The 27,663-nt window shown below is 33.9% G+C and overlaps 2 protein-coding genes and 1 pseudogene across 2 annotated transcripts; 1 reads left to right on the top strand and 2 right to left on the bottom strand.

Annotated features, from left to right (window-relative positions):
* Positions 1-1,137: 1,137 nt before the first annotated feature.
* On the bottom strand, positions 1,138-12,630 carry LOC106382975 (anaphase-promoting complex subunit 1). Its single transcript, XM_013823075.3, has 38 exons — positions 12,497-12,630; positions 12,107-12,414; positions 11,767-11,830; positions 11,404-11,488; positions 11,025-11,293; positions 10,788-10,893; positions 10,551-10,696; positions 10,153-10,337; positions 9,978-10,047; positions 9,718-9,888; positions 9,081-9,550; positions 8,458-8,917; positions 7,949-8,287; positions 7,783-7,866; positions 7,380-7,472; positions 7,228-7,287; positions 6,922-7,020; positions 6,611-6,751; positions 6,112-6,192; positions 5,728-5,799; positions 5,165-5,236; positions 4,816-4,909; positions 4,672-4,745; positions 4,518-4,568; positions 4,335-4,412; positions 4,083-4,204; positions 3,841-4,001; positions 3,684-3,760; positions 3,480-3,593; positions 3,302-3,403; positions 3,080-3,220; positions 2,716-2,889; positions 2,536-2,599; positions 2,304-2,443; positions 2,046-2,203; positions 1,887-1,965; positions 1,679-1,777; positions 1,138-1,605 (listed from the first exon to the last, which is right to left on the bottom strand). Exons 2-38 carry the CDS (start codon positions 12,328-12,330, stop codon positions 1,198-1,200), a joined length of 5,427 nt encoding a protein of 1,808 aa, XP_013678529.1. The 5' UTR covers positions 12,331-12,414; positions 12,497-12,630; the 3' UTR covers positions 1,138-1,197.
* A 2,556-nt stretch (positions 12,631-15,186) lies between these two features.
* LOC106382977 lies at positions 15,187-17,460 on the top strand (annotated as a pseudogene).
* LOC106382976 (cytosolic endo-beta-N-acetylglucosaminidase 1-like) lies at positions 17,410-20,538 on the bottom strand. The gene is made up of 11 exons (XM_013823077.3): positions 20,030-20,538; positions 19,796-19,933; positions 19,605-19,714; positions 19,418-19,529; positions 19,239-19,346; positions 19,048-19,160; positions 18,884-18,965; positions 18,722-18,802; positions 18,569-18,624; positions 18,360-18,495; positions 17,410-18,276 (listed from the first exon to the last, which is right to left on the bottom strand). The coding sequence occupies exons 1-11, from the start codon at positions 20,414-20,416 to the stop codon at positions 17,557-17,559; spliced, it is 2,043 nt and encodes a 680-aa protein (XP_013678531.2). The 5' UTR covers positions 20,417-20,538; the 3' UTR covers positions 17,410-17,556.
* Positions 20,539-27,663: the final 7,125 nt, after the last annotated feature.

Here is a 27,663-nt window from a genome sequence, read left to right as displayed (position 1 = left end):
TTCAAGATTTTGTAGTTGTCACGGGATACATTGTCGTATCCAAAACCGTAGAAACCATAATGCCCTTTGATCGAATTGACGGGTTCGATCCATTTGATTTGTCTCAAAAACGGATTCCAAACTGCGAGCTTTTTATCTACACTATTAAATCTACATTCAGATAGCAATAATCCATCGCAGTGAATCATTGAAGTAATATCAGATGGACCTTGTAGACTTGAAAGCGCTAGGGTCTCGAGATTGATGAACTGATACAACTTATGATCATGGACTCGTAGAAATCCTTCACGGGAGAGTTCCAAGTGTTTGTAGATGAATCTCTTGTCGTTTAAAAGAGCACACCATTGTTTGCATGTGGACTTGAATCGTACCAAAGATGCGACCGGAACCTTGTAAAGTCGAAACCTTGTAAAGTATATTTTCTACCAAGTCAAAAGGCAGCAGCGACCAGGAAGCGTTTGAAGAAGCCATGGATAAAATCAGAAAATAGGTTTACAAAACCCTATTCCTTTTGTATGAGCTAGTTGATTACTGACAGAAAGTCAAATTTCATTTTCTTTAAACAACAAAAAGGTGGGTTTTAAATATTTATAGAGGGTGCTATTCCATGCATCATTGATTTTAATTTATGTTCTATGAATTTTATAATTTATTTCAAAATTTATAAAATTATATTTTAAATCTGATATCATTTAATGAATTTATGTGTGTGGATTCTAAAATCTCTATTAGATATCTTTGCTTTTATTTTTAATTATTTACTCACGGACTGATATAAAGTTTACTAAATATTTTGGATTTATTTTAAATAAATATTTTGAAATCTTAACTGAGTAACACCATATTTAATATATATATATAACAAATTATTTACAAATTTAATAAATTTAATAACATTAGATTTAAATATATAATTTTAAATTATTAATTGAATAACAATAAACTATTGTTAGATTTAAACTCTTTTTAAATTTTCATTATTGAATACAAAGCAGTTCAAGTTCCTTCATGACTGCAGTTCGCTGTGTGCACTATTAATGGTACGTATTTTGTAACCATAGTTTCGAGAATCAACCTGTTGTACTCGTATGAAAATATTTCATCTTAAAGGATTATGTTTTCTGATTGTTCAAAGAGTAATATTAATCTGCGCTAATTTAATAGCTATTAAAATTAGAAGAACCAAAATCATGTTTTTCACAATGCAATTGTTACATTTGATGGGAAAAAGACCCTATCAATCTCACTAATGGCACTAATATGCGTACTTGGTAACAACAATCGTAACAAAGGTACTGCCGAAGTTGAGATCTTGAACTTGGATTTGATCTTTTCCACTGCTGCTCTGATGATCGATGGAGACGGTACACTGAACCATTTTAAATACCACGAGAGAAGCATTGTATCTTTCTGCAGCTCAGAGTTATTATCATCAGGCCATGCTTCCGAGGTCAAATAGTTCCTCAAGTTAATCTTGAGCTCGGTTGAGCAATTTAGTATCTCTTCACACCGTTTCCCCAGTGATGCTAAGAAGATGGATTGAACAAAGCCACCTGAAGAGGCCAATCTTCCACTTGTTACCGCTTCGTTGTAGGCAAGAGCAACCTGTGATCATAAGAGATTAGATCCAATGATAGAAAACCAAATCAGATTATATACAAAATGTAAAATCAATTACCTTGAGGCTTGAGATGGAAAGTGAATCACACACATTACTATCGGTTTTGACTAGCAGATCAGCCATCGAAGCAATGGTTGTATACAAAGATAAATAAACCTATAAGAATCACGTAACAAGTATATTAGAATAACATGTGCTATATACACTGCACACGAATGTTCCAAACTGTAAATAACAATTGAATAATAAAGTTCGGTGCAATCACCTGCAAAAGAGCTGGTCTATCCTTGCTTATACAGTCAAACAACACTTGCAGACAGAACTCCTTGAAATCAGAATCAGATCTGCATAAATGAGCTCTGTTATGGTGGTTATGACATGGACACTGAGGGAAAAGAGAAAACGGATAAAAACAGTATCTTACCTGTCATTCCAGGATTTGTCACAGCACAACTGTGCAAAGGCTATTAGGCTTGGATCAGATGAGAAAGTGCTGACCAAGTGATCAACGCTATCAGAATCCAGTTCTCTATGACTACTAGCAAGCGTGTTAGATTCGTCCAGAGTTCTTAAACCAAAAACCTGTATAACCAAAAAGCATTTAAACCTGTATCAGAATCCAGTTCTTGACGACTGAAAATGAAAATACCTGAGCAAGAGAGTAAATGACTGGAGTTACAACCTTATGCATTGCTCGTGAAAGGAGTGACTGACACCCAACTGGATCATCGACATACGAACAAGCCCCTACTTTCCTTTTGACATGTATAACGCCAGAACTGAAGGTATCACTCTTGTCACCAAAGCTCCACCAATGTTTCTCTGTGTTCCATAAGGTAAGAATTAAAAATACCTTAAAACCAGCTAAATGACCAAGGAGAAAAAAAGAATATATATGCAAATTAATCAATTACCTTCTGGGACAAGCTCAACTTGTTGGGGCCAGTATCGAGGACCACATACACAAATTCTCTTTAGCTGCAGGAAACAGATACATTTTTTCAGGTGAAGGAATCAAGAAAAGTTCTGTATTTTTTTTCTGTACTCAATGTAATGCCAGGGGAAGTGAGGGCAAGGTGTTGAACTTGTCTTACAATAGCACGCTCTGGTAGAATGCATGGGGTAACCTCACAAAATCTTGTTTCTGAATAAAGTTCTGTCTCTTTTACTGTGATTTCTATAGGAGTATATACAGGCAGGCCGGAATCAACATCAATAGTCTGCAGCCAACGAGCCTCTGTTGCAAGGACATATAAATGCCTGAAAGCCTAAAAAAGATAGAAAAAAACACCTTATCAGAACAAAAGTTAGAAACCAACTTCCAAGCTTGGCGTGTCTTTGATATCACAATCCACAAAGAAATTGGTGTTAGGTAAGTAACATTTTATATAGCAAAGAAACTCTCGCTTCGACAGAAGAGACAGTAGAAAGAGCCGTGCATAAGAGATTTAAACTTGCCTGGAGGTGACAACGATTGTCATTTGGTCCAGAAGGCAACCGTGGATAGAGAGTGATGAGCAACATTGCAATTGAGCCATTACTCGTTGAAAATGTTCGCATGCCACCCCCAAGAAACAAGAAACCTGTTGCTAAGCTCACCTAAAGGAAAAAAAAAAACACTATGCTGTCTCATGTTTCTAAAAAAATAAAAGAACCTTAATTTTGCACGCAAGTGCTTACCGCCATTTGAGTGCCGTAGTTAGCATGTCCATCAGCAGAGTTTCGGCTGCGGAGAAACCTCAACAACCGAAATATTTGCAAGTCCCCTGATCCCGCCATAACCTACACAAGCGAGTCCTTCAACATAAAGCTGCCGACTTAAAAAATGTTGAACAAGAGTCTTCAAAAGAAGTATTACCACTGCAAGGGAAAGAACAACAAGATAAAGACACATTTCAAGCGTTCCTCGATCAACAAATTTAGATATTCCCCTCGGAAATGCAGTTCCAGATGTAGCAGAAACAGGCTTGATCTACATACATCAAAACATATAAATAAGCTCACGTTAAGATGACTAGAGGGAACAGGAGCGAAAATGTAACATTTCAAAATATTATATAACCTCATTCAGAAGATAGAGAGCGTAGTTGTAAAGCAAGTCACGAGCATTTCCATCCCTTGTACCAGCAAATCTTAGCCCTATCAAAACCAACAATACTTGTCATAGTTATCATGATATATAAGAGACTTATTGTCTCATAAGAGGTGAATTATATTACCAAGTGAAATGCAGGCCCCGGCCACTATATTGACATATGCGTGCACAAGGGCTTCAACATCCACCTCATACGTATCATCCATGTCATCTTGGAGGTGGCTGATACCATTTTTGACAACTTCAGGAACTTGGGACTGAATCCAATCACATCTAGGACGGATCCTATAAACAACAGTTATTAGAATTATGAGTTAGAAACATCAATAAACGCACTCCTAATTAGGCAAGATAAAAAAAAAAAACCTGCTCCACATTATCAAGTTCCGAGCAATGACACGAAGCATTATGAAATCAGGCCTTACGCATTCCAACTCATAATGGGTTTGTGGAATAGAGAGCTTTGAGAAAATGACCTCTGATTCTGTCTGCAAAAAGTTATATAAAGCTTTATGAATGTCCTTTTTCTACAGGAAAACACACAAACAAAACAAAAAAAGTACATGCTGAACTTCGAATCAGTTATCTAGCTAAATCAAAAACATCCTCAAGACCCACCTTAAGATACATTAATGCGAGAGCGATTATCGCTCCAGGTGCAGTTATATCAACATTGGAAGTGTTTCCGTCTGTTATCTGAGACAGAAAAATTATAACCACATAATTATAATTCAACAACTGTTTTGGGATTGATTTATGCCTATACAAGCTCCATGAAGAATTATATATAAGCAAGGAAACCTGTGCTGCACTTCGGTGATCTTCGTTTGATGGTGCAAGGAGAGATCTTCCCTGCATAGAATTCAAGGAGTTGTTCAGTGTGAAATGATTTAGTTCCTATCAACAAAGGAGCAAGGTGGGATACAGTTCATGTGAGTCAGAAATAGACAATTACCTCTTTTGCTCCTAAATACTGAAGTAAGCGATTGACAAAGGGGTCCAGCGAACCGAGCGCATCACCTCCACGGCCTTGAGCCAAAAAAAGCAGAGTGAACTTAAATAGAAAAAAATAATTCAGTAGCCAAAATCCAAGACATACCCAATGCAACAAGACCAAGCGAGAATCCTGCAGATACAGCATAACCCTCCCTTTCAAGAACATTGTCCCCTGCACTTCGGCGGCCAATTTCACCCTGGAACATGTACGAAGTGGGATCTGAAAATTAAGGGACAATCCACCGGAAATGCATCGAGCTAAATTGCAAATTAAAAGATATGCATGAACTTATTAGATGTTTTTAACACACTCCAAGATTGTACACGAATAAACAAGTGTATTTTGAAACACGGTCCTCACATGTAACAATAAAGATGACATTTGATGGCAGGAAGAATGCTATACGAAATTTTAACCATAAGTGAAAAAATAAATACGCAGGAGATATTACCAGAAGTAATTGCATTGTCTGCTGGTGTGCTGATCCTTCAAATAGAATGCCAACAGAGACTAAAGCTGCAGACTAGAGAATAGTTGAAGACAGCATGTTAATGAAAAATGTCAACAATAGTCCTACTTTTTCTATCAACCAGTTTCTCTGATCATCACTCCTAAAAAGATAACTAAAATTAATGGATTCTGCAAGGAGGAAGATATATGTGAGGTAGAAAAGATGAACAATCCAAGGATGGCAGTAACAGGCGTTGCATATTGGCACATGTGTTTACATGTGGCGCAAATAAAATACCAAGCCAAGGAAACTTTAGAAATGCCAGAACTAACGATGTCAAAATCTTATATATCACTAGACATTGATTGCTAACCTCCACTAGAAGCTCAAATAAACAAAAACAAAAACAAAAACTGAAATTACGTGACATAAAAATATCCTTACTTTCAGCATATGGAATTAAATTCCATAGTAAAATGCTTAACAAGTAACTTTTAGTTTCAGTAACTGCTTGTAGAGAACTAAAATTCTTTCAGCAAGTAAAACATCACAGCAATCAGTACCTGCAGAAGTGTTGGTATCTCAAACTCAGCATATGAAGCTTGGTATCGCGCGGGAACATGGAAAAAGAGAGCCTGTTATGCAAAGAAGAATAAGTTCTTAGAGAATTTCCAGAGCTGGAACAGAAATTTTAAACGAAATATTAGCATCTATCAGTGCATAAATGAAAGTAAATATTTTTTAAAAGACGTTGATTATCCACCATTTTAAGTACTACGGATCTAAATTAACAAGAAAACATACAGAGATCCCTAAGTAGTGTTTCTTGGAAAACTTGGGGTATCTTAAACGAAAAACGGGTCTTTGGTTAAGTCGCTATCAACAAAGCACTTAGAGGCCAGTTCAAGATCCAAATAGCCAAGAAAATGAAGCAACTGAACATTTACCTTTGCGATTTCAGGTTGCATTGTTCTCCTATAAGAAGCCGCCAGACCAAGCATCAAACCTACCGTAGTGCTCTCATGGTCCTAAAAGACCAACGAAGAAAGCAGTTGAAGTAAATACAAAGTAGTCAGGAATAAATTTGTGTTTGAACTTATCAAACAGAAAAAAGATTACTTTAGTATAAGAATATCAAACTATTGTGATAATTAAGGCTGATAACGAAACGACTACAATTATCAAATGAGGCAGACAAGGAAAATTAGTCTCTATTAGTTATAGTAGTTCATTGTTGCATTCACAATTACATAGGTGACATGTGCTAATTCAAAAATCGTTAGAAGGATAAAACTAGTAATAACTGCAATCAAGAGCCAGAGTAACTTAATTCTCAACTCAGCGGAGTATAAGGCTTCAATTAGCAAGTCTTACTAGTTATTATCAACCAATAGGAAGTAACGGAAAGAAATAACTTAATGGAAAACGGAGCCAACAGAAACAAACCTGAGTGAAATATTGGTATATGTCACTGAGGTTTAACACATGCAAATATCCCTGTAATCCCAGCCCAAACAGAAGTCCAGCATGAACAGCATTTGGCTCTCCAGGTTTATTGTATTTAATCCACGTTCTGGAGACCTTTCCCTGCACCAAAATTTAGGAAGAATATAACTGGATTAATTGGGCCTGGATGAAGGGTACTTGCTGCATAACAACAAATACAATGTGAGATCATGTGTCACAACGTCGTGCATTCTCTTGTAGCATCTTATAGATGCAAAATAAAAAGAGACACTAAAATACACGAATCAAACCTGAAGCGGGGCCAGTCGTAACCCAGCAGCAACAGCATTATGAAACTCTGGCCACGTCTTAAGTTCTTGGATATTCCTTACGTTTGGATCCAGATTAACCTGTAAGGGAAAAATATAGTGTAGGCAAGATTACTTTACTGTATAATTTATTTCTTGAAATTGCCGCTTCATGCAAATTATAAGTTCCATATTCACAACAATAACAAAAGCCATTCGCACAAATGTTTATTCCTCTAAATGAGAGCGTAAAATAGGTTTCTAATGTGTAAGAGTCCCTTTACTAAATCATAATAAAAATTTACGTACAATGGCATTTTGTTGGGCAGGTAGCCGACCAGCCAAAACAAGCTTTGGCACAGTAAACGCCTGCAAAAGTTCAGAGAGAATGTAAACATTCAAGTAGTCATTAAAAGTGATGAAAACCAAGTATAGATTTCGCTAGATAGGATAAAATTTGCCTCAGTTAAAAGAGTGTGTATTGTAGATAATGTGAATGCTCCACGCCCAAGGGGAAGCACAGCAGTCCTCTGTGCTATGCGCCATAGCTGGTCCTACAATGAATTAATAAAGCAACGTATTAAATATTAAAGAGAGTTTTAGACCATGAAGATCTGATTAAATTTGGATATAAAATTACAAAAAGTGATGTGCAAGGCATATCAATGGAACATGAACTTTAACATTCTCTCTCCCAACATATGTTTAGTACCACCAAAGAATGTCAAATAAAACAACTAAAAAAAAGAATTAAGCATATTAAACCATAAAAAGACATGTAGTGATTTAATTACATTATAACTTGCTTTTAATAGTAGTTAAGATTTACAAAACAGTAATAGAAATGAACATATATATGTGTACCTGTTGCTGCTCTTGATCAGATATAGTAGGGTTAGCAGACGTTTGAATTACCACAGGTCGTGCAGAGCACAAAAGACGTCGAACCTAACATGCGAAGGAAAAAAAATGAGAGGATATCAAGAGAAATAATATGAGTTGATAGTTCTAAATGGGTGTGTAGACATACCTCATTCAGCCGTAGATCTCGTCCATACCGTAACTGCGTATAGGAGTTGAAGATATGTTCCATTCCATCTATCACAGAACCATCCACGGAACTTGTATCCTCAATCTTAGTGTTTTCCATGCCAGTTGACTCGGATAAAGAGGATGGGACAATTACTGGATGCAAGTGCAGCATGTAAGGTATGGACATGGATATTAAACTCGTATCTGACTGCATCTCAAATTCCTTAGATGAGCTCAAATTTCTGAAGACGGAGAGGGCCATATCTTCTCGACCAAGAAGCACATAAGCAATTGCTGGCCAGTCAGCCGGAGGAGATTCTCGACAGCTATCCAGAGCCTACAAAATACAGCCAAAATGTTATACAAAAGATAAAACAAGCAGACGATAGGAAATAACAAACCAACATCCTAAGAGACGAGAAAATAGAATCATCACACTGATGTAGAAGTTATCAATTCCACCTGCATATTCCTCTCATCAATACATATCTAAACATTTCAACTTACATGTCTCAGAGGGAGAGATACACCAGAAGGTAGCAAATCCAGCTGATGAAGCCCAAATCTCTCTCCAGCCATAGCTAAGATAGCAAGTTCCTCGTTACTGGAATATGATCCTGGAGCAATATTACAGGGCACACCTGACGAAAGTTTTTGTCCTACTGGCTTATCACCAAATAGCACACTGTAGAAGGAAACAATTTTCCTTGCCCAGCTCACAATGGAGCAACCATCTTTACGGATCAAATCTGGGAGGTCATCAAGGTTTGTGGGTAAAGATCCACGTCTTAAACAGTTCTCGAACCATCTGAACAGATTTGGAGGTTTTCTGCAAGAAGAAAGGGTTGTGCATGCCCGGATAGTTTCGGAAAGACGAGGAAAATCACGTATGTAGTGATCTATGTAACACTTCTCACCCAGGAACTTGGCAATATTGCACAATAAAACAGCTAGCTGATGCAAATCCCTGCACGTATATGTCAAAAATCAAGTTTAAGTCCAACGCTAGCACAAATTCAAAATAATAATTTTCACTCTTTTTGAAGTTATTATTCTAAGATAGCTAACCGTTTGCTAAGCAAAACAGACAAGGTGAAAAAAGAAAAGCTATGTAGAGCCGATGTGCTTACTGTTTCCGTAGATTATCCATCTTCAAACTCTCATATACTGCATGAAGACAATCTAAACTCTGGACCATCAATTCCATTGACTTGCTTGGTAATTTTCCACCACCAGTCTTAGTACCAAACGGGACAGTTCCTTCCAGATTCAAAGAATTGTTTGAAGCTATGCCACTATGAAACCCAGAGTATGTCTTCTGAAAATTGCTGTTGAGAAGAAACTCCCAGGAGGACTCTGATGATGCTTTGGGTTGCTTCAGATGTACATCAGTAGGTTTCTGACAGATCCCCAGAAAAATGTTGCAAAACGATTCCCATTCAAAATGAACACAAGAACCTTTCTGACCAGAATTATCATCTCCCCAAAGAAGAGAGAGAAATAAATTGTACAAATCCGATCGTAATCCCTCAGCTATGGCTGCTATGCAATCATTTGCAAGTGAAGATGAAGGGCTACCAGTTAAGGCACACCGAAAGATCTACAGGAGTACAATACAGACGGTAAATTAAAACAGAAGAAAACTTGAACAACCAAATAAATAAGTATCGAAGTTCAGAAGTTCACATGATGCGGATAGAACGATTATGGTACTTAACAAAACTAATCATTTTGCATTTCAAAAGGATTGATAACTCTGTCACATACCTGTGAATGATTTACTGATAAATTGATGCATCCTAACACAGCATCAGACAATCCAGTGATCTTCAGGTCCCGGGAACCTGAATCTTTTTCTGCAGACTCTCTATCACCAGAAACGAGATTTTTCCCAAACCCAGATGGCAGTACATATTTACAGAGACATTGTTTTCCTGACTGCAAATAATACAGATAATTTAATTAAAAATAGAACAGAAGGATGATATTTAACGAAGAAAACGGTATGGTGCGTATCAAGAACCTACATAAAGAACGAGGTCATTTTCTGGAGATAAAACAATGATATCCAAATGTGGAAGCAGTCCGTTTTTCACTCTGCAAGGAAATGGAAAAGAGCATTGAACAAACTCTTAACATGACAACAGAAAAGTCTCATTTATAATGACAGAGAGGCAAAAAAAAGTGTAGATAGGAATTTACTGAGAGCGTGTTACGACAACAGGTGCAGCAGCAATTGCAGAGACACTCCAGCTTATATCAGGCTTAACGTCAAACAGAATTTCATTATTGATCTCAACAGTTTGGAGCCCCACCGATAACAGCTTCTTTTGTTCTAGAATCAGAAAGCAAATTACTGGGATTGCATCATCAGTTGCCAAAAAGACCTGTAATATATTGAGGCACTTGTCAGGCATCAATAAGAAGATTAAAGACTTCAGAAGCAGAGCCCACAGATCTTTCTCCCATTCATAGTCAACAAACAACTTAAGTACAGTATTTTGAATATTTGCAAGAGAACACATTTCACAAAAACTTTGGAAATGCAAAGAGCAAACTCGGCATTGACCAACAACGAAAATATCCTATGGAATTATCACCTTAGATGCAGCTTTCTTAGCACCTTTGGCTTGCCATATTCTGCGAAAAGATACTCGCTTCGGGAAAACAGTATCAGGAACCACGCCGCTTGAACATGAAGCAGACTCTATAAGTTCGGCTGCCCACACAGAATGTTGCATCTTGCCTGAAAAAAAAAACCAGAGACAGAGTACTTCGATGAAAAATAAGAAGAGCATGTGGCTAAGTAAGCCTGATTAGAGAAGAAAATAACAAACCTTTGTTATATGAGGTCATAAGGGGAAGACGGTCACTTGTCCAAATTGTTCTTTCATCGTAGTCCTTCATTATGTTCAACCTGCCCCTCTCTTCTAGATAGATTGGCTGAAAAAAATAGTTAGATGAGTTACCAGATGCAACATATAACCAAACATTGCATGACCGAAAAACAAGAATGGCCGGAGGAAGTAGGAATTAAGTAGACAAGAAAAGTCTAAGCGTATGACATCATTTACCTCAGGTTCCTCTAACGGATCTCTAAGAATCAGATGGGAAGACATGTCTCTTTTGCTAGTAAGGTCATGCGCCACTAGGGAATGAAAATTAATATTCCCAATTTCTTTTCTTTGGCGCAGCATCTCACGGGAAGCAAGAGTGGGGGTAGCAGCAGAAAAGGGAATATGTGAGGATTGATTCACTTCAGCAGCTTGCTGAAGAAGTAGACCAAACGGTAGAGGCCATATTGATATGACAGTACGTGAAAGTGGAACAGATACAACTTCGCCTGTCACACAGAAATGGCATAGATGATTAAAAAAAGTTAATACCTCAGCTGAAACCTCGCAAACGAGAAAACGCTAGCATAAAACTACATATGTATCTAGCCACACATACCTGATGTGCTGTATACTGTTAAACAACCAATTTGTAAGACACAAAGGAAAGCTTCTGGTCCTGGACCAAGGTGACTCCAGCATGCCTATTGCACACAAAAGAGAAACTACGAGTTAAAACTGTTATTCTCGGACATCAAACAAATAGAAAAAAAAAAAGACATTTTCTGCCATTTATTTAATCCAGTGAGGAACAAACAGAATAGCATCACCTAAAAAGGAATCTAACGCATCTTCCAATAAAAAGGAAGAATGGTTGATGCATAGCTAGATTTGTATTTACTTAAGAATTTTCACGAACAAGAATCCATGAATTAAAAAAAAAAAATTGGAGACAAAGAGTCCAACTTGTAATGGAAATTACCTTGATGATGGGAGAAGACAAGGTAAACCGCTTGAGCACGCGTGAACCGCTTGTCCAGATTATGCTATCATTACATGAATTAAAGAAAAACCATAGTCAGGAAAAGATACAATCAGAAAGTTAGCCATATACGTTAATATCAAACTAGCTTCTATACATTACTAGAATAAAGAGACAAGCTTGATGAACGTAAATGATGAATTCACATAGTGGTGGATAGTAATAGAGTAATCATCAAAATGTATAGACAGCCTAAAGTCAAATCTGATGAAATCCCGCCAATAGTTTTTTTTTTTTTTAATTTGTCCACAACTGTTAAGAAGATGATACGGTTCCTCACCGGTTGTGTCGGATGAAGAGCTCATGCTCTCTCTGCCGCGAGAAGTTAGCTTCATTGCCATCATCATTGTCTAGCTGGCCGGTGAGATCAGGATCGAACAGAAAATACTCGTAGGAATCGGGAACATCAACGTCCGGAGGTTTACCATCATCAGTAGCTTCAGCGATTAGACCGAAAGGTTTGAACTTTCCGAGGACAGTAAGTCGTCGAACCCCTGGAGACATGTTTTTCTCCCGCTCTGTCTTCGGGTTTAAACCCCTAAGCCTCAATTTTCAAAATTCAGTTTCTCTTGTGTGTCTCGGCATTAGCTGGTAAAAGGGTCGAAATCGTGAGCCGTGTTAATAGACAAGTAAGTGAGAGAACCATGGAGAAAGGAACATCATCACTTACTTTCTCAGTGAAACAGAGATGCTCTCTGATGAATTTAGTCAAACACCTTCTGTGCAAGATGCTCTCAGGCAAATCTGAAGTTGCGCTCCGGGTTTAAGAAAATAAATTAAATAAATGGGGAAACAGAAAAAATAATAGTATTTCTCGCCTATATTTCATCTTTGACCAATGGATCAACGAGTAGGCCCACTAAGAAAATATTTTGACCAATGGGTCACCTATTGCTAATCATACATCATAAATTTTAAATTTCGTATTATTCAGTTAAGATTTAATTTTTTCTTATTAAAATTTAGTATTATTGAGCTAAATGATGTTAAATATTTCTTTATAAAATAATTTGATATCATTTTTAATAGATTTTCATGAGTAAATTATTTAAAATAAAATATAAATGATAGTGTAGAGATTTTTGAACCCACACTGTTGATAAAAAAGAATCCACACATATAAATTCATAAAAATTGATATCAAATTTTATAAATTATAAAATATAAAAATTTAAAATTAATGATTGAATAACCATTCTCTAAAAAAACTAAAAGCTTCTTTTTATTTTTTCTTAAAGAAAATTTGACTTTTTCTTATTAATCTATTCTAATAGCGCGTATATAAGGAATAGAGTTTTGGTTGTCTCTTGGTGTAACATAGTTTTTTCTGATTTTATTCTTTAATTTACCATAAAATTTAATGAAATTTATAACATTCAATTGAATATTCTTTATGTTTCATTTTAACAAATTTTCTATTATTGACTAAACAATCAATAAGATTTTTAGTTGGTTTATGAAATAGTGAAGATTTTAACACGCATATCCAAAAAAATCGATCAAACACAAATAACATAAATCAAAATTCATCAAAAACACATGACATATTTTGTGTGAGAATAGTACACTAACTTCATTGGTTGTGTTTAACGTTAATATTTGTTTGACACCAATTTATCGTTTATTAATCTTCAACTGAGTGTAACAAATTCATAGAATTACATGTATAGTATATACTTTATTTTATATACTAATGTCTATTGTTATTACTAGCTTATTTTGATAAGAAGATAATGATTATTTTTATTTAACTGGTTTGATTGGTTAATAAATGAATCATATTTATATCCAACCTATTTGATAACACAAATCAGTTCAATCTAGTTCGATTTTATCATTTTGAACATATCTATTGTTATAACTAGTTTATTTTGATAAAAAAAAATAATGATTATTTTTGTTTAATTGGTTTGATTGGTTGATAAATGAATCATATCTATATCCAACATTTTTGATAACACAGAACCATTCAATTCAATTCGATTTTATCATTTTAAACATATATATTGTTATTACTAGTTTATTTTGATAAGAAGATAATGATTATTTTTTTTAATTGGTTTGATTGGTTAATAAATGAATCATATCTATATTCAACCTTTTTGATAACACAAATCAGTTCAATTCAATTCGATTTTATCATTTTGAACATATCTATAGTTATTAATAGTTTATTCTGATAAGAAGATAATGATTATTTTTGTTTAATTGGTTTGACTCGTTTATAAATGAATCATATTTATATCCAACCTTTTTGATAACACAAATCAGTTCAATTCAGTTCGATCTTATCATTTTGAACATATATATTTTTATTACTAGTTTATTTTGATAAGAATATAATGATTATTTTGTTTAATTGGTTTGGTTGATTAATAGATGAATCATATCTATATCCAAACTTTTGATTACACAAATTAATTCAGTTCAGTTTGATTTTATCATTTTTGAACATATCTATTGAAAATGGTTGAATATTTAATCAGAGTGAAAGATGAAAAAGAAAATTTTAATAGAAATAGTGTGAATGTAACAAATAAGATAATAAGTAACCTTTAAAACTCTAATCGGTAGGTAAATTTTATAAAACCAAGGTTCAGATTGTGCAGTTGTGGTTGTCTATTGAACCTGAAAAGAAAAAAAGACCACATTTTGTTATTCATCTTGATTTTACTTTCAAGATGGACATATGGTTTAAATATTGTTAATTTCTTTTTGTCGGACTGTTTAAATGAACAAATTTTGTAAAAGTGTATCTAAGAAATTTCCAAACACAGAACAATCGATTTTGTTTACAAACATTTATATGTAGTAGCTCTTTACCCTATTACAGGAATCTAATCCAACAAAGAATCAACTTTTATCTGATTCTCTCTATTTTTAATCTCATTCTTGCTCTTCTCACTTCCTTAAATTTTGTTTTACATGATCTTTGTTCCCATATAAATAATCACTCAAGATCAACCTAAAATTTTTCATGATATTTGATTATGTTGTTTCAGATTGTTCTTGCAATATTTTCATGATTTTGTTAAATTTGATTTTATTATTTCGCTTGACAATTACAAAAGAAGTAATATGTCCATGTTTTTTGTTTACTTGAAAATGTAATATCGCATCTGTTTCTTGTATTCAAGGAAGAGAAATATACCTATATATATATATATATAAAGATATAAAGACACTGGCAAATCGTATTAGACGTGAGTGCAACTAATTAAGGAGAATTGTCTTGTATATATGGAAGCAAATGCAGCTTATTTCGTGAAAAATGTCATTGTCTTTGTCAACAGTATAAAATATTAAAGTATTGTTTATCTAATCTATATTCACTATTCTTGACAAAGACCTCCTGATTCATGAATATATAAACCGGGAAAGATAAACCGGAACCAAAAAAAATTACGCATCAGGGACGAAAGTATCACTAGACCCTCTTATATTTTGACACGTAATCAACTTATACTAATGCTCACTAGACTCAAGGCCCTCACCATTTTATAACACTACACGTAGTTGATTATTAGAAACATAAAACGCTCTGTTGTTTATCCACGGCCGGCCTTGCCTCTCTCTATTGACATTGGAGGCTTTGGAGCTTTGCATCGGCGTAATCGGGTAATCAAAATACACAGGAGACTATAATGTCGAAGATGACCCAAAACGGCGTCGTTAAGTTCTTCACTGCACTAGCTTTCCTCACTGCCACCACCGTTTCACTCCCTTCTTCGCCGGACCGATTCCTCAAATCGGCGTTAACTTCTCTCCGGTCACCGGCCCTACCCCAGGAGTACCAAGAACTCACCCTCCCCTCACCTTCCGATCACCTCACGCCATCATGCTCTCACCTCCTCCTCCGCCACTCCTTCGCCGACACCATCAACAAACCTCCCTTCACCGCTCCCTACACTCCTCCACCCTCCGATTGCACATCACCGCCGTGGTCTCGCGTCGTCCTCGACCTACGCGCCGCCTCGAGCGGCGATCAGTACGATCGAATCTCCGGCCTCTGGCTCGGCGGGGTAGAGCTGCTCCGGACCAGCACGGCGGAGCCGAGTCCGACGGGAATCTTCTGGAAGGTTCGGAAAGACGTCACGAGGTACTCCTCGCTGTTCACGAGATCCGATCTCAACGTCACGATGATGCTCGAGAACATCGTCAACGATGTTTACACAGGTATTATTAGAGTTATCGGTTTAATGTTGGTTTAGTAATCGTACCCGGTTTACATAAATTCCGGTTCAGTAGCTACTATAACAGACTCTGTAACGACTTAATAGGTATCTATCACATCAATGTCACACTGGACTTCTACGAGTTCAATCCCATTGAGATAATCAGTAGACAGTCCCCGGCGGATTTGATCGTTCCGGTGAGTAACGACGGAGTCTGGTTCATGATTGAAAACGCAGAAGAGAGTTACTCGAATAGGATTCAACTTCCGTTGAACACTCGTAAGATTGTGCTGGAACTGTATGTGTCCTCTCATGGAAACGATGAGTTTTGGTACTCGAATCCGCCTGGATTTGTATATCGAAACGAACAAGCTAGCGATTACGCGTGGGAACGGTGCTTACAGGGAGGTTGTTGTGAAGATAGACGGGAGGAATGTGGGATCGGAAGTGCCGTTTCCGGTGATTTTTACCGGTGGGATTAATCCTCTGTTCTGGGAGCCTGTGGTTGGGATCGGTGCGTTTAACTTACCTTCGTATGATATTGACTTGACGCCGTTTCTTGGAATGCTTTTGGATGGGAAGGCTCATGAGTTTGCGTTGAGTGTTAATAATGGGATATCGTATTGGCTTGTGGATGCTAATTTGCATCTCTGGCTTGATCATGAGTCTTTGGATGTCGAAGCTGGGAGTGGGTGTTATGAGAGTCCTAAGCGTCATATGGTGAGACGAGATCTGTTGGAAGAGCTTGATGGGTCTTTTAAGGTTGAAGCTGAGGTGCGTAGTGAGTTTGACGGGTGGGTTAAGTCGAGTGAAGGTAATCTAACCACTATGGTTAAGAGTGTGTTGAAAGTTGGGAGCTTGGTGAAGTTTGAGAAGGATGGAGCGTATAAGAGGGTTGAACAGAGAGTGGAGAGTAAAAGGGTCGTGGAGGTGACTACTGAATCGGGTAAACGAGTGGATAGAGTTGTTCAGCAACGGTTGTATCCACGCACGGTGATCACCTCTACTCTTAGAGGGTTGAGCAATGACAAGGATATGTATGTGCTCGTGACGAATGTTTCACAGGCTTTGAATGAGAGATATTCAGTTGGAGAAGCTTTGACTGAGGTTTCCAATAGACAGGACTCGGATGGTTGGATGCAGGTTGAAGATCACAATGTCTTGGCTGGTGAAGCGAGGACAAGACAGAGTCTCAGGTATATCGATGAGTTTGGATGTTATTCTCGCACCGTTGTTGCGGCTAATGGTGAGATCGATCAGGACAGTTCAACTGATGCTTGCCCTTCGTCTTCATCCTCTTAACTCAACACATTGTGCGGCTGATCATAACAGTGTGAGGTCAAGATGTAACACTTGTCTTGTAAAACGAAAGCTTGTACTAATAACCATGTCCAGGGACAAAAACAAGAGATACAATGCATCATTTTCTTTTATTCATTAAATTATTTCTTCATAATCATATAATCATATGGGTCATATGCTGACCAGTGACTAGACCATGCATTAGTCCTCTTTATTATCACAGGAGTTATAAGTTCAGAAAATGGACCATTGATCAAATCAACCCACAGCAACAAAGCTTTGAACTGAGACGTTCTGCCTCAACGAGAACGCTTGGGGAAGTATCCAGCTCCTGCCATGAACCATCTTCATCCCAGGTCTGAATCACAAACCTGACTTTCTTCACATCTGGTCCAACCACCATATCAGAAACATAATAAGCATCAACATGAGCCGTCCCAAGAAAATTTTCCTCGCTTCTCGGTTCTTCCATAACCTTCCTTGACTTGTAATCACTTGAATTCAGCTTCTCCGCATACACATTGTACCTTGTAAACACAGAATCCTCCTCAGGATGCTTCAACCTCCATTGCAGCTTACAACTTACAGTCCTGGAGCCAGAATCACCCGGTACAATCTCTATGTTATGAGCCTCGACAACCCATGCTGACGCTGGGGGGAAGAGTTTGGTTTTCTGCTGGGACTTGATAGAGATATGGCCAAGCAATGCAGAGTATCCTTGTGTGTTTGTTTCTTCTGCAAGATCATCTGGACCGTAGCACAAGGCAGAGATCTCAGTCAGTGTGTGTCCATCCATAAGAAGGTTTGCTTCGTGCACTGTCCAGTCCGATGTGGTCCTTCTTAGGCATGGCAGGAACATGTCACCAAATCTGTGCATGTATTCATTTGGAGCCATGACTAAGGACTTTGTCTCCTGTGAAGGAGTTGAAAAACGGAGGAGAAGGCCTAGCATAGATCTTTCATCTGATTTCACCTGCACCATTCCAAACACTTAAAAGATGAAGAAGAGGTCAAGTATTATCAGCTAATCAAAAATGTGATGCATCTGTGACTTACAGAGTAGGAGACAGAGATGTGAGAACCAGAAAGCTGAAGGTTAGGTTTGAATAGTCTTGTTGTGTGATGTGCATTTCTCTTTAGTGTTCCTTTGAAACTAATGTTCCCTCCTCCGTTATATGATGCTTCTCTACCACTGTAAAAATAGTTTCTTCTTAGGACATGTGAGAATAAACTATGTAAAGGCTAGTGTTAGGTTCAGAACTCACTCAACAGTGACCTGCATGGTCTCTGACTTGTTTCCTTCATTGAATTCTAAGAGTGGCTGTCACAAAGAAGACAAGATCAGATCAAGAATGTGAATTAAAATTTATATACTAGATGCTTGAAACAGGGCCAGGAGCAAGGAGTGACAGTTTAACCTGCAGACTTTGGCAAGAAATGTTGTACCAGGGAGCATCTGATAGTTTCTGACCTTGGAGAGAAACATGAGAACCAAGTCCCTGGATAAATAAACAAGAGAAGCTAGTTTCAAAACTTACTAAGAACATTGCATCTCTGGAGACTAAGTATTGAGATTTCACCTGATTGAAATCTGAGTATAAGGGTAAGGATTGTGGATATGTTTGAACTATTCCCCATGACTTCTCAACAAGTGACCACCATCTACAAAACAAAAAAAGAGAATCCATGATGATAAAGATCATATAGATCCTTTCTACCATCACAAAGGCTAATAAGTATTTACTTGTTTTGTGCGGTATGATAATCTGGTGGTTGATCGGTCTCATACACCCATCCAGGAGCAAATAGTGCAGCTGATACATCGCTGCTCTTCAGCAAATCAAGTGCAACATTTGCCTACAACCATGTATAAGAAGAAAACAAACTTAAGATGCAGCTTATTTATGACAGTAGTGAGAAATTTGAGTTGCATACCTTCCACTGGCCACCACCGAAAGTGCCCCTACCAAACACATCTATCCCCATGTAGACATCATGTTTTCTGTCACCAGCAATTTTGGCTGATTCTTTGGGGTAGTTTTCCTGAAAAGAGATCCACACTCATATGTTAGGAGTGAGGATGATGAGAATAAAGTAAAGTAAAAGGGACAAACCTTCCATGTATAGTTCATGAATATTCCATCACATATATCAAAGAAAGGTTTGTTCATTTCATTCAACTGATCTTGCCAAGCAAGGCTGCCCTTAACAGTGACACTATCATACCTATACCATTAAAACACTCACAAGGATCAGTACATTTTAGCCAAAGAGTGAGTTCTGAGGCTTGTCAACACTTACCATATAACTAAACTCCCGGGTACAGATGAATGCATGGCTTTTGTAAGATGGCTTACAAAAGTCTTCAAATTTGGAATCTGGACTTGATCTATTACATTCTCTATATTAATCTGCAAGTAGGAATGTTTCTAAGGTGTGTACTGGTATCATAAAAACAAATAAATTATATCAAAAAGAAAAAAAGAACTCACCAGCCACCCATCAAAGCCTAGACCAGCAGCAAGCTCTGCTAAGCGCTCTGCATACATCTGCGCAGACTCCTTAGTCGCCAACAACTCCTTGCACGTAGCTTTACCTTCGTCCCATTCTGTGATGAAAGTCCCCAGTACCTTACATTCAAACCCTCCATCAGTTAACATTCAAAGATAACTTCAAGAACAAGATCCCATCTAAGATCAAGATCCTGAAAGGGTTATATTACTGACCTTGACACCGTGTCTGTGAGCAGTGTTGGTCCAGCAAGGAGGAGGAAGAGTGACGAGAGAGTGAGCGAAGTAGACAAAAACGTCCATCAAGTACCAGTTCCAGATCGCGAAACCTTTGTTGTTTCCACACCCTTGTACCCACTTGTCGTCAACGTACCCTCCTTTCATGTCGTGACAAACAAGAAGCCTGGATCGGTCAGGCAAGGAACCGATGTTCTGTCGGAGAGGGACGGAGGAGCGGTTAAAGGGGAAGTGAAAGGAGTCGAAGTAAGACCGAGAAGCCAAGTCTTGGAGTGTTTTGATTGGAAATGAGATTGGTCTGGATGGCTTAGTGGGATCGAAAGATGGAGGTGGAGCTAGCATAGTTTCGTCTTTGGATATGGACATCACGACCAGAGAGAGGGAGAGGAGTTTAGAAGAGATTACAGAGAAAGAGAATGGTTTTTGCGAGACTTAAACTAGTCAACGTCAACGGCAAGAGACGAAGACGATGATATGTATCCCTTTATTAATTGTTTTTTTCTCGTTAAGAGTTATGGTTCGAGAGCATTTACTAGCATGTCATGTGCAAGCGTGCACACTTTACTAGGAAGATATTGGCAATCGATTAGAGAAATAATCTAATATTTAATAGAGTTACGACAACAACAAAAAAACTTATTAAAAGAAGTTTGTTCTACTATGAGGATTCACTTTTGTGTTATGGCTCTTTGGATATAAGATTATCTCACGTCTTTTTCTTTTGACATCTCAGGTCTTTTACGAGACATGTTCTTTGAAATATCATATGGAGATCGACGTGTATTTCCTTTGGATTGCAATTATCACCTTAGAGATACGACTTTTGATCTATGTTTTATGTTTTAGTATTTCTTTTTTATCTTTATTTGCTATTTTAGATTTTTTTTTTCTGTTGATGTACTGATTCCGAAAGATTGATCTTAGCATGTTTCTAGCTTTAGAATTTTTTTAATATAATATTTAGATAAAAAAAAGTCTGTTATACTTTTTTCTTTAAAAATAATATTTTTGATCATGAAAATATACATGTCCGACATGGGTTATGATATTGATATTATCAGTATCCGGATTTTGGTTTGATCAAACGTATAGTTTCAATCACATGCTAGATGTTTTGTTGTTTAGGACTACATAAGCTGACGATGATGTTGTCTAGATATACTTTTTGGAAAAATAAGATTTTATCTACGTATCATCTAATTATTCTTGTTTTTTTTGTTTGTTTTATTTAATTTAATGGAACAGTTTATGTATGATCTTTTTATTTTATTTATCGAGTCGAATGTAAAATGATTAATGTAAATTTATATATATATATATATATATATATATATATATGATGAAGATTATTTGTAAGAAAATATAACACTCTAATAATATTTCTCATTTTTCATCGTAACATTTTTTTTTGTTTTTCTGTAGGATAATTCATAAGATTCTTAGTTGGTTTATGAAGTAGTGATGATTTTATAACACTCAATACTCATAAAAATGATCAAACAAAAATAAAATCAATCAAAGTTCATCGATGCACACATGATATATTTTTTTCTGTAAAAATAGTAAACTAATTAGTTTTTCTAAAATAATAATTTTATTTGATTGTATTTAACTAATTAGTTAATTGTTTTCTTTGACATCAGTTAATAGCTTATCAATCAAGATTGAGTAAAAAATCGTTGAATTAGATATATAACATATATTTTATTGTATAGTTTATTACTTATTCATTATGTTAATAACATAATAATTTTTTGTTTAAATTTTTTGATTGACTGATAATTGAATCATGTCTTTATCCAACATTTTTGATTAAACATTTTAAGTATTTTAGAAATATGTATGTATGTTTATTAGTTTGCATGACTAGATTTTTAGAAAAATCAAAATTGATTACGAAGCAGATTAAGAATCATAAAATATTGATTTTGAGATAGATGATTTTTATATATTTATTAGATTTGATGGTTACAAATCGCTCATGTTATTACTTGTTTATTATGTTAAGAATATAATGATTTTTTTTTTGCTTAAATGGTTTGATTGATTAATAATTGAATCATATCTTTATCCAACAATTTTGATTAAACATTTTAAGTATTTTAGAAATATATGCATGTTTATTAGTTTGCATGACTAGATTTGTAGAAAAAAATCAAAGTTGATTATGGAACGGATTACAAAATCATCAAATATTGATTTTGAGTTAGATGATATTTTTATATAGTTATTAGGTTTAATGATTACAAATTGATAATGTCATTACTTGTTTATTATGTTAAGAATATAACAATTTTCTTGTTTAAATGGTTTGATTGATTGATAATTGAATCATATCTTTATATTACAATTTTGATTAAACATTTTAAGTATTATATATATATATATATGTATGTTTATTAGTTTGCATGACTAAATTTATAGAAAAATCAAAGTTGATTATGGATCGGATCAAAGAATCATCAAATATTGATTTTGAAGTAAATGATGTTTTTATATAGTTATTTGGTTTGATGGTTACAAATTGCTAATGTTATTACTTGTTTATTATGTTAAGAATATAATGATTTTGTTTTTGTTTAAATGGTTTGATTGTTTGATAATTTAATCATATCTTTATCCAGCAATTTTGATTAAACATTTTCAGTATTTTAAAAATATATGCATGTTTATTAGTTTGCATAACTAGATTTGAAGAAAAAATCAAAGTTGATTATGGAGCGGATTACAGAATCATCTAATATTGATTTTGAGGTAGATGATGTTTTTATATAGTTATTAGGTTGATAGTTACAAATTTTTAATGTTATTACTTGTTTATTATGTTAAGAAAATAATGATTTTATTTTTGTTTAAATGGTTTGATTGATTGATAATTGAATTATATCTTTATTCAACTATTCTGATTAAACATTTTAAGTATTTTAGAAATATGAATGTATGTTTATTAGTTTGCATGACAAGATTTGTAGAAAAATCAAAGTTGATTATGGAGCGGATTAAAAAATCATCAAATATTAATTTTGAGGTAGATGATGTTTTTATATAGTTATTAGGTTTGATGGATACAAATTGCTAATGTTATTAATTGTTTATTATGTTAAGAATATAATGATTTTTTTTTAAATGGATTTATTGATAATTGAATCATATCTTTATCCAACAATTTGATTAAATTTTTTAAATATTTTAGAAATATGTATGTATATTTATTAGTTTGTATGACTAGATTTGTAGAAAAATCAAAGTTGATTATGGAGCAGATTAAAGAATCATCAAATATTGATTTTGAGGTAGATGATGTTTTTATATAGTTATTAGGTTTGATGATTACAAATTGCTAATGTTATTATGTTAAGAATATAATAATTGTTTTTCTTAAATGGTTTGATTAATTGATAATTGATTCATATCTTTATCCAATAACTTTGATTAAACATTTTAAGTTTTTTAGAATATTTGTATGTTTATTAGTTTGCATGACTAGATTTGTAGAAAAAATCAACGTTGATTATGGAGCGGATTACAGAATCATCAAATATTGATTTTGAAGTAGATGATGTTTTTATATAGATATTAGGTTTGATGGTTACAAATTGCTAATGTCGTTACTTGTTTATTATGTTAAGAATATAATAAGTTTTTGTTTAAATAGCTTGATTGATTGATAATTGAATCATATCTTTATCCAACAATTTTGATTAAAAAATTTAAGCAATTTAGAAATATGTATGTATATTTATTGAGTATGGACTTTAGAACAAAGCTCAATATTATCGCAGAATTTACACTCAAGTATTTTATTAATCCATTATATTTTGTTTGTTTGTCAACCTATTAATCCATTTGTATTACTCCGTAAAAAACGTTTTCAGTTTTGTTTTCCCCCGTTTATTTCTCTTTAATACGTATTGCAATGTAAAGTAAACAAAGGATCTCTGGCGATTTAAAAAATAGTTGCACTAGATTTGTAGAAAAATCAAAGTTGATTATGGAGCGGATTAAACAATCATCAAATATTAATTTTGAAGTAGATGATGTTTTTATATTGTTATTAGATTTGATGGTTACAAATTGTTAATGTTATTACTTGTTTAGTATGTTAAGAATATAATGAATTTTTTTTGTTTAAATGGTTCGATTGATTGATAATTGAATCATATATTTATCCAAAAAATTTGATTAAACATTTTAAGTATTTATAAATATGTATGTGTGTTTATTAGTTTGCATGACTAGATTTGTATAAAAATCAAAGTTGATTATAGATCGGATTACAAAATCATCGAATATTGAATTTGAGGTAGATGATGTTTTTATATAGTTATTAGATTTGATGGTTACAAATTGCTAATGTTATTATGTTAAGAATATAATAATTGTTTTTCTTAAATAGTTTGATTAATTGATAATTGATTCATATCTTTATCCATTAACTTTGATTAAACATTTTAAGTTTTTTAGAAATATTTGTATGTTTATTAGTTTGCATGACTAGATTTGTAGAAAAAATCAACATTGATTATGGAGCGGATTACAGAATCATCAAATATTGATTTTGAGGTAGATGATGTTTTTATATAGTTATTAGGTTTGATGGTTACAAATTGCTAATGTCATTACTTGTTTATTATGTTAAGAATATAATAAGTTTTTTTGTTTAAATGGCTTGATTGATTGATAATTGAATCATATCTTTATCTTACAATTTTGATTAAACATTTTAAGTATTTTAGACATATGTATGTATGTTTATTAGTTTGCATGACTATATTTATAGAAAAAAAATCAAAGTTGATTATTGATCGGATTAAAGAATCATCAAATATTAATTTTGAGGTAGATAATGTTTTTATATAGTTATTAGGTTTGATGGATTCAAATTGTTAATGTTATTACTTTTTTTTATGTTAAGAATATAATGATTTTTTTGTTTAAATGGTTTGATTGATTGATAATTGAATCATATCTTTATCCAACAATTTTGATTAAAAATTTTAAGTAATTTAGAAATATGTATGTATATTTATTGAGTATGGACTTTAGAACAAAGCTCAATATTTTACCAATCGAATTCAGTTTAAGTCTTTTTATCGCAGAATTTACACTCAAGTATTTTATTAATCCATTATATTTTGTTTGTTTGTCAACCTATTAATCCATTTGTATTACTCCGTAAAAAACGTTTTCAGTTTTGTTTTCCCCCGTTTATTTCTCTTTAATACGTATTGCAATGTAAAGTAAACAAAGGATCTCTGGCGATTTAAAAAATAGTTGCACTAGATTTGTAGAAAAATCAAAGTTGATTATGGAGCGGATTAAACAATCATCAAATATTAATTTTGAAGTAGATGATGTTTTTATATTGTTATTAGATTTGATGGTTACAAATTGTTAATGTTATTACTTGTTTAGTATGTTAAGAATATAATGATTTTTTTTGTTTAAATGGTTCGATTGATTGATAATTGAATCATATATTTATCCAAAAATTTTGATTAAACATTTTAAGTATTTTATAAATATGTATGTATGTTTATTAGTTTGCATGACTAGATTTGTATAAAAATCAAAGTTGATTATGGAGCGGATTACAAAATCATCGAATATAGATTTTGAGGTAGATGATGTTTTTATATATTAATTAGGTTTGATGGTTACAGTGCTTGATCATCGTATGAGAAACAACAATCGAAGATGTTTGTCTAAGTGATGTTTAATCAAATTTTTTTTTCAAAAATGTAAATATAAAAAATTATTCTAACAAAGTTAAAAATTGACAAGTAAAATTGAAAATGTATGTAGTATAGAGTATACAAATTAGTTAGCAAGATAAGCCAAATTTGTTAAATTTTATTCCTTAACTTTCCATTAAATTTCACCAAATTTATAACATTCTATTGAATATTTCTTATTTACCATTTTAACATTTTTCTGATTTTAACTAAATAATCTATAAGATTTTTAGTTGGTTTATGAAATATTAGAGAGATTTCAACCCACCATATAATGTATTCATAAAACGACCAAACACAAATAAAGTCAATCAAATTTCTTCAAAAATACATGACATAATTTGTGTCATAGTAGTATACTAACTTCATTGGTTGTATTTAACTAGTTAGTTAATAATTTTTTGACGCCAATTAATAGTTTATTAATCTTTAATTGAGTAAAATAAATTCATAGAATTACTTGTATAGTATATATTGTATAGTATATTAAAAATGTTTACTATGATTACTAGTTTATTTTGATAAGAAGATAATTATTATTTTTGTTTAATTGGTTTAGTTGATTATTAACTGAATCATATCTATATCTCACTTTTTGATAAAACAAATCATTTTAATTTATGTCGGTTTTAACTAGTTAGTTAATAGTGTCATATGCGCAATTGTTGATAAATTCATCAAAAAATTTCTAATCATTTATATTATCTCTTAGCACCATATATGGCAGGGATGCTTGGGTCAACGGTGGTGGTATGCACTGAATCGTATCAACAAGATGATTTTGTGACGTCAGACAAGCTAGAGTTAAAATTGCATGATGCAGATATACATAATCTGGATGAACAGTCTGGTGGATGTAGACGTCGGGGTATCCATCGTGTCTATTGATGGTTCTAGAAGATGTTCTACACATAACCTCGATTCAGGGATAGAATACTCATACTCCCCTGATAATGTTAAAGTAACTTTCTACTACATTTTCTTGTTGATATCCACTTCTTCTATGATTCCACATTATGGTACCTGCCAAAATACAATTATAAATTAGTAACAAAGAAAAAAAGTAAAGAAAACGCAATAATTTTATACAAATTTTTAAGAATCCAGTGTGTGCTCAAAGCTTAAGAGCATGAGTCAATTTTTTTTCAAAAAATTGATACATGTAAAAATTAGTTTTATGACACTCATTCTTAGTCGTATATTAGAAACTCCTTAGTGACATTTGCTAAAAGTAAATGATTTGCAGCATTTTACATACTACTATATGATTTAGCCTGAAACTCGAACGGGTCAACGGCAAGAGACCAAGATGATGGTAGTTATGATCTCCTTTCCTATAAAATTTTATATTATTTATCAATTATTTGTTACTGAGAGAGATGATCATCTGTTATTTATAGAGAGCATTTATTCATATATGCTTGTCTACAGAAAGATATTGATCATGGATAAAAAAGAAATAATTATTTGATATGTGATGATTCGTATTTAGAGTTATTTATAGAAAAACAGTTTTGGCCGGTTTTGATTTATTTAAACATTTTAATATAAAGGATTTTTTGATAGTGGTTAAAATCCATTAAATCCTTGAAAACTAATAATTCTTTTAATTTAATTAATAGTTTAGGAGAGTGTAAAAGGAAAACAAGGATTCAATTTGCTAATTTCTCCATAATTTCAAACCAATATGTTAAGACTCAATTTCAAAGATTGGAACAAAAGACAAAACTTGATCATGGACGTATGTTTCAAAAATTAGAATCAAACCCAAATTAAATACTGAATCAGCTATCAAAAATCGGAATAAAAGACAAAACATGAACCTATTAATAGAAGAAATGTTTCTCTGAGCTCATCGATTTCAATTCACTCTACGTA

Source organism: Brassica napus, chromosome C3 (genome assembly GCF_020379485.1).
Source record: "Brassica napus cultivar Da-Ae chromosome C3, Da-Ae, whole genome shotgun sequence".
NCBI lineage: Eukaryota > Viridiplantae > Streptophyta > Magnoliopsida > Brassicales > Brassicaceae > Brassica > Brassica napus.
Note: the sequence above shows the minus strand (reverse complement) of the source record. Positions and strands in the feature narration are given on the sequence as shown.

Excerpts from the sequence above, each read along its gene's own strand:
- LOC106382975 (XM_013823075.3), bottom strand. The coding sequence starts at position 12,330 with ATGTCTCCAGGGGTTCGACGACTTACTGTCCTCGGAAAGTTCAAACCT. Across the intron at positions 10,048-10,152 it reads GTTGTCGTAACACGCTCTCA|AGTGAAAAACGGACTGCTTC; the intron begins GTAAATTCCTAT and ends ATTTCCTTGCAG. Across the intron at positions 7,867-7,948 it reads GAGATCTACGGCTGAATGAG|GTTCGACGTCTTTTGTGCTC; the intron begins GTATGTCTACAC and ends TTCGCATGTTAG.
- LOC106382976 (XM_013823077.3), bottom strand. The coding sequence starts at position 20,416 with ATGTCCATATCCAAAGACGAAACTATGCTAGCTCCACCTCCATCTTTC. Across the intron at positions 19,715-19,795 it reads TAGGCTTTGATGGGTGGCTG|ATTAATATAGAGAATGTAAT; the intron begins GTGAGTTCTTTT and ends TCCTACTTGCAG. Across the intron at positions 19,161-19,238 it reads TCGGTGGTGGCCAGTGGAAG|GCAAATGTTGCACTTGATTT; the intron begins GTATGCAACTCA and ends ACATGGTTGTAG.